The sequence below is a fragment of the Rousettus aegyptiacus genome, unplaced genomic scaffold (genome assembly GCF_014176215.1).
Source record: "Rousettus aegyptiacus isolate mRouAeg1 unplaced genomic scaffold, mRouAeg1.p scaffold_m13_p_3, whole genome shotgun sequence".
NCBI classification, from domain to species: domain Eukaryota; kingdom Metazoa; phylum Chordata; class Mammalia; order Chiroptera; family Pteropodidae; genus Rousettus; species Rousettus aegyptiacus.
In genome coordinates, this window is record NW_023416306.1 from 162,379,987 (window position 1) to 162,392,271 (window position 12,285).

The 12,285-nt window shown below is 39.7% G+C and overlaps 1 protein-coding gene across 2 annotated transcripts in view; it reads right to left on the reverse strand.

Annotated features, from left to right (window-relative positions):
- Nucleotides 1-9,328: 9,328 nt before the first annotated feature.
- The window catches only part of GALC (galactosylceramidase), a 50,161-nt gene continuing 47,204 nt past the window's right edge, over nt 9,329-12,285 (reverse strand). For both annotated transcript variants that reach the window (XM_016123819.2, XM_016123818.2), the window contains exon 17: nt 9,329-11,271. In XM_016123819.2, the coding sequence (XP_015979305.2) occupies nt 11,125-11,271 (147 nt within the window). In that variant the 3' untranslated portion in view covers nt 9,329-11,124. The remainder of the gene's footprint in view (nt 11,272-12,285) is intronic.

Consider the following 12,285-nt stretch of genomic DNA (forward strand, 5'->3'; position numbering starts at 1 on the left):
CATTGTCATATATATCTCACTCTGTGCTTCTCACAGAAGCCTTCCCCTCTCGGCCCTCCCATGCCCCAATCAAAGGTGTGGCCTTTGACAGTCCTAGAAATGCCATTCAGTGTAAGCAGCAGCCCCCATGCTACACGAGTCAGGACACAGGAGAGGGACAAAGGCAAAGAAAATCTGTGGTTGCTGGGGCAGGAGCTTTGCGAGGCTGAAAGAATGACTCTCAACCCTGACTACACATCACATCACCTGAGGCGCTTCTGAATCAAATGCCAATGCCTGAAGCCTCCCCAAACCCATTAAATCAGATCCTTTAGGGTGGAACCTGGGCTTCAGCATTTCAGGTCTCCTCAGATGATTTTAATGTGCATTCACCGTTGAGAACCACTAGGCTCTAGAAATACAGAGATAGAAAAAAAAAAAAAACTTTTAAAGAAATGTGGCTACATGGCCTCTAACCCACACTCGGCACTCAAAGATTTAAGCCTTAGACCAGGTCAGTCCCAACAGGTGAGCTTTAGAGATTCTGTTCCAGACACAATAGCTTAGATCTATGTAAGGCTATGAGAAACAGGATCACATTCTCACCGACTAACACAGGCCTCGGGCATTAGAAATGCTTTAGGCAAAAAACAAAAAAAACAAAAAACCCACACACACAAAAATACAGAAGTTCTCCCCCAGTGAGGTGGAAGAGCAGTGCCTGAGGCACTGAAACCACAGCGTCCCCTCCTGCAGCCCTGTGCCCTCCTCTGCTCCTCCACGAACTCACCATTTCCTTTGAAAAAGATTTAGCATCATGGAAATAAATCCTGAGAGTAAGATTTCTATGTCTTTCAGTCATGATCTAAATATAATAACACCCCAGAGCGGCCTTTTCAAATTGAATGTGTGGCTTAGAAGAAAGTCTCTCGACATCTCAAACAAGATAGGGTAGACATTTCATTGAATAATTATTCTCTGCTCGACTTCACCCCACTCCCCCAAAATACCCAACTGTCTTTGGCCAACCCAACAAGTCAGTTTTTTCCTATTTTATTCATCCATTTGTTGTAAGGCTAAGTAACTTATCTTTAAATGTAGGATAATATGTCAGCTAGTCAGGCTTTTAAAATCCCCCATCTTTAATCTAAGAGAAGCTTTCTACATTTCATGTGACGATCAATGGCGACCCCCAAACCTCCAGCTTCCAGAGTAATTCAGGATGGAGTCAGACAGACTGGTCCAGGTCCCAGCACTCACTGTGTTTGTATCCTTGGGCACGTTTTCAAGTTTTAGTTTTAAATATTACCTACCTCATGGGATTGTTATGAGGATGGAATGAGATAACGCATGAGAAGTGCTTAATACAGTGTCTGCCACCTCGTAAACACTATATCCACTAATCTAACGCCTATTTACTTGTTATATTATATATTACGCATCAAGGACTGTGCTGGGCACTACAGACACAGTGGGGTGTAAAATCGGACCAGATCCCCTGCTTCCCTGGGGCTTACAAACGAACTCTCACTAGATGCCGGCTGTTATTATTTCAAGATGCTGAGAATGGGAATGATCTTTCCGATGCTAAAAATAAATAGTGTGAGCGGTACAGCAAGAATCTGCAACCTTTTACTCGGGTTTGCTGATTCCCAAATGGCAAGTATTTGTACAGTTAAAGTTTCATGGAAAGAAACAACTCAGCACTGAAGGGCTGGGTAACTTTCCGACTTTGATTAAACGTGAAACGACCCATGAGATGAGGGGGTGTGTAGACACAGGCTGAGATGACCAACGTCCTGCTCCCAGGAAGTCTTCCCAGTGCACTGTGACATCTAAAGTCACTTCACCTCGGTGGGTTTCAGTTTCCTCCTCTGCAGAATGAAGAAGTTCTGCCAGATTACGTCTAAGAACCCTGCCAACTCCAACAGTTTCCAGTAATTTTAAGTGTGTGGTTGTTTTTCCCCTCTAAAACCCATGACTCAGTTCTGCCAGCTTTATTAGAGTACTGAAATTAACTAAGCAAAATGCCTTTCCACAGACTGAGGTTTTAAATAACATTGAAAAATGGGCACCTGTGACAGAGGCTGGTTAGTTGCCTGTTCCAACGTTCACTGTCCCCTTCCTCCTTAGTAACCAAACCCCAACTTTATTTAGTGTCAACAGCCCAGCTAAAAGACCTGATTTCCCAGCCTCTCCTGTGACTCTAACTAGAATTTTACTAAATTCCAGTCAATGACATGTAAATTGGTCTTTCTAGTACATTTTCTTAAATGGGAAGGGTCAGGTCCCTTTTCAAACCCTTGTGAACAGCAGTTTAAAAAAAGAATATGTTGGAGGCAAAATGCTACTGAACCATGCCAAAGAGAGATTTTCAAAAGTCATTATTTTAAACAAACTTTTCACTTAAACATCACCGAAACACGGCACGCTATATGCACTATCTTTGAAGGATTGAATTAATGGCCCTTATACTCTTTACACTACTGGGGGAAAGGTCATCACAGTTAGACTAATTGTAAGTTTTTCATTCAACATTCACTCACAAATGTTCGTGATCATTGAAGATTTCCCATATATTTTCTATCCTCTGTGAGAAGCGGCCCAAAATCCTAATGTTCTAAGTTACGATTTTATCAGAAAATGTAATGCAGTACTCTAAATAGAAGGTTTTTGTCTACTTTCATTTAGGAATTCCAAGATACACCTTTAAGAGAAAGGCATATCTGTATTAGTCTGGGATCTTCAGAGGAACAGGATCACCAGGATGTACACAAATATATAGAGAGATTTATTTCAAGAAATTGGCTCATAGACTATGGAGTGTTGGCAATTTCAAGATCTGCAGGGCATGCTGGCAGGTTGGAGACCCAGGGAAGAGTTGCCATCTGAGTTCAAAGGCAGTCTACTGGCAGAATTCTCTTTTTCCAGGAAAGTTAGGGTTTTTTTTTTTTTTTTTTTTTTTTTTAGTTTAAGGACTTCAACTGATTGGCTGAGGTGCACCCACATCATGGTGGGTAATCTACATTATAGTTTCATGACTTAAATGTTAGTTTCAACTTTAAAAAAATACCTTCACAGAAACATCTAGAATAACGTTCCAAATAGCTGGGTACCATGGCCTACTCAAGTTGACACATAAAATTAATCAGCACAGTGTCTTAATTTTATTTACAAACCTTAATTACTTGCAAAATTAATCACGGTCTGTGTAAATCTGTCATAGAGGGTGTGTTGGGAAGAGACCTCTGAAGGCTCTGAGCTTAGAACTACTGGGGGAGCCTATACCCGAAAAACCAAACTTCCATTCACCCGATCTTGCAGTACATTTTCAAATTGGTCTGGGATTGTTACCAGGTACACCTAGGGAGTAGCCAAGTGTATATCTAGGGTCTCCGAAGAGATTGGAAAGAAGCAAGAGGGTAGAGACACCCCGAATCTTCCCATTTGTAAACAACCTGACTATATTCCCCCCTGCATCAGAGAGTATCACAAGCAGCCGAGAAACCCTGTGAGCCTGCAGTGCCAGAAACTGTTAACGCCCCACCGGGGGGTGGGGGGGAAGTGTCCCCCATACTAAAGAGCCATCAATACACAAGTTTATACTATCATTCACTTAAAGAAAACTGTAACCTCTGCCTATGTCTATGAGGGCCTCCCAGCTGAGCAAATGATGGCCTGTTACCAAATACAGCAGTAAATACACTGCAGCAAAATCAGATATGCCAAAGTCCACGCTGATTCCCAAAGCACATGGCGCCACCTTGCATATAAAGTCTTTAACATGGGCTTAAAGACACTCCCCACATTTTGCTAAATACATACCACACAATCCAAAAACATTAATCAGTGCAATCTGTTAAACAGATGCAGAAAGTAGTAAACTGTCCTTTCAGTGTAATCTTCAAATCACTCGATTCTATGTTTCCCTCCCCAGTGAATGCAAAAACTACAAATATCCTGTTGGAACATATTTCTTGCTCAATAGCCTCCCACAATCCCTCAGTGTTTGCATTTTTTTTAGTTGAGTAACAATTATCAGTTCTATGGAGCATCAAGTTCAATTTTATTGGAGAAGGAAGGAAAAGGGGAAGAAAAGAAGAAGGGGAGGCAGGTAATGCATTTTAGAGCAGTTTTAACTTATCCATGGGCTTTAATTATGAAAAAAAAACTATTTTCAGAACAATACAATCAAATTGTAGTATTTCTGACATACAAAGAAAACGAGCCTTTCTTTCAAGTGAAAGTAAAATATTAACAAAAGAAAAATCAAGTGTTAGGAAGAATCCACCCACAGGCAAAAACTATAGAACACTAGTTTCTACATCATGCCTTTCAATTACCTCTTGATTCTGGTCTAACTTTTCACAATGTTTAGGCGCCATGATAGTTTAAAGTATGACTAACAGTTCTGTGTGAGGGATAAAGACAGTCCTTTTTAAGTGGGTCACTTATCTAGAAGAATGCCGTCTACCATGAGGCTTATTATGTTACTTTAAAATTAAGTAAAATACCATTTGTAAAATGATTTCACTTGATGAAGCCATTTTTTCCAGAGTAAAAATGTACAAGACATTGTATGATCGTCTTCAGTGTGAGAAACAATGCGGGGGGCGCGGGGCAGGGGTAGTATTATATTGATTTAGGAAAAAATTCCCTCTTCAGGTAAGCAAGACTTGAATTAAATAAAGAAACACAGATTTACAAGTCACAAAACTTCAGAGTAAGAACTGGAAAGTATCTCAGTGACAGCCTGGCTTTTTAGATTTACGGAAGCACCAGCTTCAGCCCAGATGGCTTAAATGTTTAAACCAAAGTCAAATAAATAAGCGGCAGATCTCAGGACTCAAGTCCAATGTTCTTTCCATGGCACTGATCTGGTGTTACTTCCAAGTGTGTGCTGTGGTCTGAATGTCTGTGTCCCCCTGAATTCATATGTTGAAATCCTAACCACCAATGTGATGGAGAAGGTGGGGCCTCTGGAATGTGATTAGATCGTGAGGGTGGGGCCCTCATAAATGGGATTAGTGCTTTTTATAAAACAGATTCAGAGAGCTCCCTAGCCCCCATTCCACCTTATGAGGACACAGTGAGAATGTTCTGTTGTTTACTAGCTAGCCAGGCTGAGTATTTTGTTATAGCAGCCTAAACAAACCAGGACACTGTGTGAAGCGACTTTGGCAATTTAGAGTGTTGTTGGCCGAGGTCCGGGTTGGTCAGCTTCAATAAATACAAGTCATGGTTACCAGCAGCCACAGATGCATAAAGCGTATCAAGTCAAAACTGATCAGAAATTGAGTCCTTGCTGAGCACCTACGAAGGATGCGCCAATGCAGACACACTCTTTACACCTGAAGAGTTAAACCTACCGCCTGAAACAGCATCGAAGTCACAATGGTATGTGGTTCCAATTATTAGTGTTAAAAGATTTCAGAAAATGTCCATGAAGCCCAAATGTTAAATTACACAGGTGGAGAGTCTCACCTCCGGGCACGAGGGTTGTTCTAAGCAACTGTCTCAGAGAATCAGACAACGGGCCTCCCAAGACTCTGATCCCTGAAAGCAGGGAAATAATCAAAGCAAACTCTATGACCTCTGATTTCTATCTGGAGGCATTTATGAGATTCCAGCACAGGAAAGGGAAACCCAGAGTATGGGAAACCCAGAGCTGTGGAGATAAAGTTGAGTTCAAGGAGACCGAGGCACCCAAATTACGCAGTGCAGAGCACCTGAGACAAGACAGTGATGGAGAAAGAGGCCCAGAAATCTGCAGAGGGGATTATGTGCATCCCAGCTCTAGACTAAGCAATGTCCTCAGTGTGAAACTCCGTGGGCCAGGCAAAGAATTACCTGGGAAAGAACAGTTACCAAGGACCTGGTAGCTGAACAACTATCAAAATTTTCACAGGGCTGAGGGAGGTTCAAGCACTGAACAGCCAAAGGGGGGGGGGGCTCATTCGGCGTCCAGAGAAGGCCACGCCCTAGGACTGGGGCCGCACTTGATCCAGAGTAAGGGCTACTTTCCACCAGCCCTTCGTTCCAAACACCTCCCCACAAAATCAAAGTGTCGGAACTGAAAGGGAAAATAGAAAACACACAACTGTATTAGGAGACTTTAACACACCTCTCTCAGAAATCGCTAGAACAAGTAGACAGGAAATCAGTAAAGATATAGAATTCTTAAACAACATAATCGGCCAGCATGACTTCATAAATATTTGTAAACATTATAGCCGGTCACTATAGAATGTGTATTTTTTCCAAATGGTATACTAAGATAAATTAGTTCATAAAACAAGTCTAGATAGATTGAAACAATTGAAATCAAACACAGCATATTCTCTGAACACAACAGAACTAGGTTAAATACTAATAACAAAAAAAAAAGTCTGGAAAATCCTCAAGTATTTAGAAATTAAACACCATGCTTCTACTTAGGTAAAAAAAAATAAATAAATGGGAAATTAGAAAACATTTTGAACTGAATGAAAATAAAAATATGAAATATCAAAATATGTGAGAGGAAGCTAAGTCAGTGTTTAGAGAAAACTTTATAGTGTTAAACGTCTATTTTCAGATTCGAAATTGGAGATCTAAGCTTACATCCTAAGAGGCAAGAAAAAGTAAATCAAACCTGAAGAAGAAAATAAATGTGCAAGCAATGATTAATGAAATAGAATAAAAGAAAGAAAGAGAGAGAGAGAGAGAGAGAGAGAGAGAGAGAGAGAGAGAGAGAGAGAGAGAGAAAGGAAGGAAGGAAGGAAGGAAGGAAGGAAGGAAGGAAGAAAAACATTATAAGCAACCAAAGCTGGTCTTTGGAAGAGAAATAAAATTGGCAAAACTCTATAGTAATAAAGATTAAGAGACAGAAAGCAGCAATCGGCCATATCAACCCCCAGAGCCTCTTGCTTGACCAGCTTCGTGACACTGGAGCTGGGTCCTGTAAACCTTTCTCTTTTTCCAGACAGCACAGAGGATCCTGCAGGGACTTCTTGCTCCAGTGGTAAGTGGCTGCTGGCCACCTCCAGTGATGTACCCCTGCCAGTGAGGGCTGGGAGGGCCAGTGGTACTTACCTGCTGCTGATTTTCACCGAACCCCAGGTGGTTCCCTAGGAAGTTCCACCAGCGCCACAAGGGGTAACTTGCCAGGGAGTATTAGCAGAACCCAGAAGGCAGCTTCCCAGTTTGTCCTGTCGAGTAGTTTCCTGCTTGCCAGCCCCAGCGCACACCATCCCAGCAAACATCTACGAAAGCCACAGCGCCACGGCCATGTCACCTCCAATGAGGTCGGAATCTCCACTTAGCAAGGAAGCCTCCTCCCAATGCTCCCTTCCTTGAGCACTCTGCCCCAGCCGACTCAGGGCCTGGTCTCTGTACCTGCTCTTTCTGGATTTCTTAGCGTTCTCATTGCCATTTAGCAGATAATCCTGCTAGTTAAACTCTAAGTTTTTCCTGGTGTGGCATCTATCTCCTGACTGGACGCTGACAGATGCAACTGATGAACTCTAAGATTTAAGAACCTCACAAACTCAGAAAAGGAGGAGAGGAGGGAACATTTCCCAACTGGTTTCATGAGGCATCACCCCATCACCGAAACCAGAGAAAAGGCAGTACGAGATAAAAACTAGACCCACATTTCACACAAGCAGACACAAAACCCTTTACCGAATATTGGCAAATCGCATCCACCAATCTAGAAATGGTAATAAACCCCACTTGGTCATGACAGATGTCGGGAATGCAAAGTTGTTTTACTATGTGAAAAATCAAACAATGTGATATTACCACTTTAATAAGACAAAGGAGAAAAATCATAGAACTACTTCATTAGGTACAGAAAATCAGTTAACAAGTTCAATCTTTATTCATAATAAAAATTCTCAGCAAACTAGAAATAGAAGGTAACTTTCCCTATATAAAGGGAATCCAAAAAATAAAAAACAAAAACAAAAACAAAAAAACAAAAAAAAACCCCACCTCAATAGATAAGTCACACTTAATGGTGAAAAACGCTTTCTCCCTAAGAGCAGGAACGAGGTGAGAAAGTCTCTTTCAGCACTCCTCTACATTGTACTGTAAGTCCCAACCAGTGCAGGAAAGCAACGACACCAGAAATAAAGCGGACATGTCAGAGAGAAAGAATAAAATTATCTATATTCACAGATAACGTTATTTTGTATATAGAAAACATTAAAGAATTTACCCCAAAAAAGGGCTAATAGAACTAACAAGTGAATTTAGCAATGCAGTAGGATTGCACCTCAATATTAAAATAAAACAACTGTGTCTTGATATATGTGTAACAAATAAATGATAAATGAAATAAGAAAAAAATAGCATTTATAATAGCATCACAAAAACATAAGATATACAAGGATAAACTTACCAAAATGTGCAAAACCTGTACACTGAAAAGTACAGAAATTGCTGAAATCATAGAAGACCTGAAAATGTGGAGATACCATACTCAAGGACTGAAGGGTAAATATTAAGATATCCATTCTCCCCAAATTGGTCTGTAATGTCAATGTAATCCAGTTGAAATTTCAGAAAGCTCTTTGTAGATACATAAATCTAAAATTTAGTTGGAAAGGTAAAAGGACCTAGGTTAGCTAAAACAATTTCGAAGAACAAGTTGGAGGATTTAAACTGAGTCAAAATTTACTATAAAGCTACAATAAAGAAGACAGTATGGCATTTGACTAAGGACAGATACTTAGATTATTAGAACAGAATGGAGTTTATTTCTAGATGTACACATATATGGTCAATTGATTTTAAACTTGGGATAGATGAAGATTTAAGACACCAAAAAACACCTACCATAAAAGGAAAAAATGAAAAAAATTGGACTTCCAAATTAAAATTTTGCACACTTCAAAAGATGCAGACTTGGACAAAACAACTACAAAACATACCTGATTAAAAAAAAAAAAGAAAAAAACTTGAATCTAGAATCTAGAATATATAAAGAGTTCTTACAACTCATTAATAAGACAGACGACACAATTTTTTGAATGAGCAAAAGATGCGAATAGACATTTCACAAAAGAAGATATATGAATGATGAATAAGCCCATGAAAAGATGCTCAACATCTAATGTACCTACTACACACCCACGAGGAAGGGGTAAAATTTGAAACAACAAATGTGAAGCACTGATAAGAATGCGGAGCAACCAAACATCTCAAACATTCCAAACATTGCCGATGGGAATATACAATCATTTTGGAAAACTGTTTGGCAGTTTCTCATAAAGTTAAGCATATACTTACTTCCCAAAAGATTCAGCAATTTCGTTCCTTGGTATTTACCCAGAAGAAATTAAAACATGTGTCTACACAAAGATTTGTACACGAATGTTCATAACAGCTTTATTTGCAATACTGAAACTGGGGGACCAATTGTAGTATACCTATACAATGGAAAATTCTGAAATAAGGAGCAAACCACTGATAAAAGCAGAAATATGAACAAATCTCAAAAGCATTATGCTGAATGAAAGAAACCAATCACAAAAGAGTACATGATGTCTGATGCCACTTTTAAAGTGTTTTGGAATAAAGAAAACTTGTCAGTGGTGATGGAGAAATCAGATCGATGGTTGCCTGAGACCAGGTAGGGGGGAGGGTGAGAGGAAATGACCGTGCCAGGTGTGTACAAGAGAGCTTTCCAGGGTGATGGGAGAAAAAAAATTTCTTTGATATCTTGGTTGGGGTATTGGTTACATGGATGAATTCATTTACCAAGATTCACTGAACTGCGGACTTAAAATTTTTGAGAACATTTTATTGTATGTAAATTATGGCTCAGTAAAGTTAATTTATATATATACATATACCTGAACTGAAAATCACTTAGACTGGGTTTTAATATAAACTTTTTCTCTGTGATCTAATTTATTCTGATATTTAGCTTCTTGTTTAATAGTAACACAAAACTTCATGTCAGTTTAGCGTATGTTAAACCATTACAAATTCAAAAATTGAAGAATCAGTTCATTGATGTTTTAAACTTTCATTATAAAGAATTCTAGAATTTACTTTATCTACATTAATAACTGAGTTGTTTCTAGGAGGTATACTAATTATTAAACATAAATTATAGTGGGTGAAAAGTATGCTCACCCATACTTAAATATAAATACATTTGCAGCTCAACAAATGCATCTAACCACACAAAATATTAGACGATGATCTAATTCTATGAACTAGCAAATGGCTAAGTGTTCTCCGTCTTCCATGTACAAAGAGATAAAGGAATTCATTAGCTATTTTAGTCTGTTACTGGTGACATATGAGAAGACAGACAATGAAAGACACAATGAAATGAGACAAAATTGCTACAATTTCATCTTTAGACCCACTTACCATTGGCTCTACAGGATTTTCTTCCTCCTTCCAGCCACCTGGGAAAACGTTCGCAGAGAGTTAGAAGGGTTATAATGCTAAAAGTTGGATCCGAAAGAATTAAAAAATGCAGATAGCCCAATTAATCTGCTAGTATTTATTATTGCAGAAATAGCTTTAGAGGTAGTTTATTAATGAGGCATTTTTCAAATCATCCCACTTATCATATCTATAAATTCAAAAGCATCATCTTAAAAAAGAAAAAAAAAACTTCGTAGAGTGCCTTTTTAGAATAACATGCTTAAGTGGCTTTCAGGAAGCAGTGATTCCAGGGTTCTTCGTTTTCCTAGAATGGCATTATCTCACGACAAGGACGTGGCGCACTTAGACACACATCAGCACAATAAACGCGTCTCTGTGATGATCGAGTTAATGCCATCAGCATGATCATTTGCAAATAAGATGAGGAGTGCTACCTCAGCGTTAGCACCAAAGCTTCGAGGTCTGGGCCACCCAAACTGCTCCTAAGGGAGGGGCCAGTACAATTTGACTTGTAGGGGGCATGTCAGGCAATGTTAAAGAGTCATGCTTCCCTTGGAATTAGTTGTAAAAAAAAAAAAAAAAAAAAATCTTCCACAGGATAAAGCAGAAATAAACGTTTCTCCCCATTTGCTCTTCATTATTTTTAGCCTCCCAGAGGCTCGCAGATTGATCCATCAAAACAAGAAATGGCTCTAAAGCAAAACCAAAAAGAAAGAAAGGAAGTCCGGCGTGTTCCACGGTGCCCTGCGAAGATTAGGGCGTGGCTTCCACGTGGAAGTTGTCGAACTGCACAAACTGAAAGGAACGCGTTCCGATCGCGGCCCAGCCATTCTCCGGGAAGCTCACGTGGAGGTCTGTCCAGAGGGACTTGCCATTCAGCTTGCCGGAGACGAGGTGACCCTGGGGCAGACAGAAAGGCAGCCCTTGGAGACATGAAAACAACTCTCTGAAGTCTGTTTCTTAATAACGTATGGCCCACGCACTCGGTGGAGCGAATATCCTTCTCACTTAAGATTTATCACAGCAATACATAATTCCACGAGTTGGAGCAAAAGCTTGAAATGCTGGGAAAATTTTCTTAGAGGAAATTCTTATCTACCTATGTAAGGAGTTTCCAAGGCACAAGGAATAACTCAGTATTTCCTCGTACTCCACCAAAGTGTTGTAAAACTGACAGAAACATAAAACTTTTCATAACATTATTATAAAATGTTAGACGAGAGTCCACTAAAATAAAAAACGGTTGTTATTTATAAGTCATTGCATGTGTGTATGTCGTGACTAACAGCCACCAGCTCTTCAGACATGACTACCGGAGCCAAAACGTCCATTTATTTAAGTCTTTTGTGTTCCCAAGTACAGAACATCACTTCGAAGTCATACGAAGAGGCCACACTTACATTAGAAAAATAGTAACCATCAGTGACGACTGAGGGAAAGGGGATGTAAAAAGGGAAGTATCCACAGAAATGAGTTACTGGTCTCCGACAGAGAAAGATAAAATAATGTCCTCTTCAGAAGGCTGCATTGGTTAGCTAAGTGCCTGACACACAGTGAACAATAAATGCCAGCTTCTTATTATCATTATTATAGCACATTTACGAGCACATGTTCACAGCATATCAATTACAGCTAAACGTTTAAAACTAACCAATTTCAAAGGACAAAGAGCTAAATACCCAAAGAACCAGGCCAACAAGCAAAATAAAATCTGTTTTCAAACCGTATAACACAGTGGGCCTTACTTTAGTTCTTTCATTTTACAGATAAAGATATGAGACTTAAGATTGAAAATCAAAGTCACAGATTTACCAACAGAGCTAGTGGAATTTTCCCACTCCACGTTCACAGCCACAAACATTCCTATTGCTATGCGCATGCCCAGCTATCTTCAGCTCTAAAAGTGCTTACCGA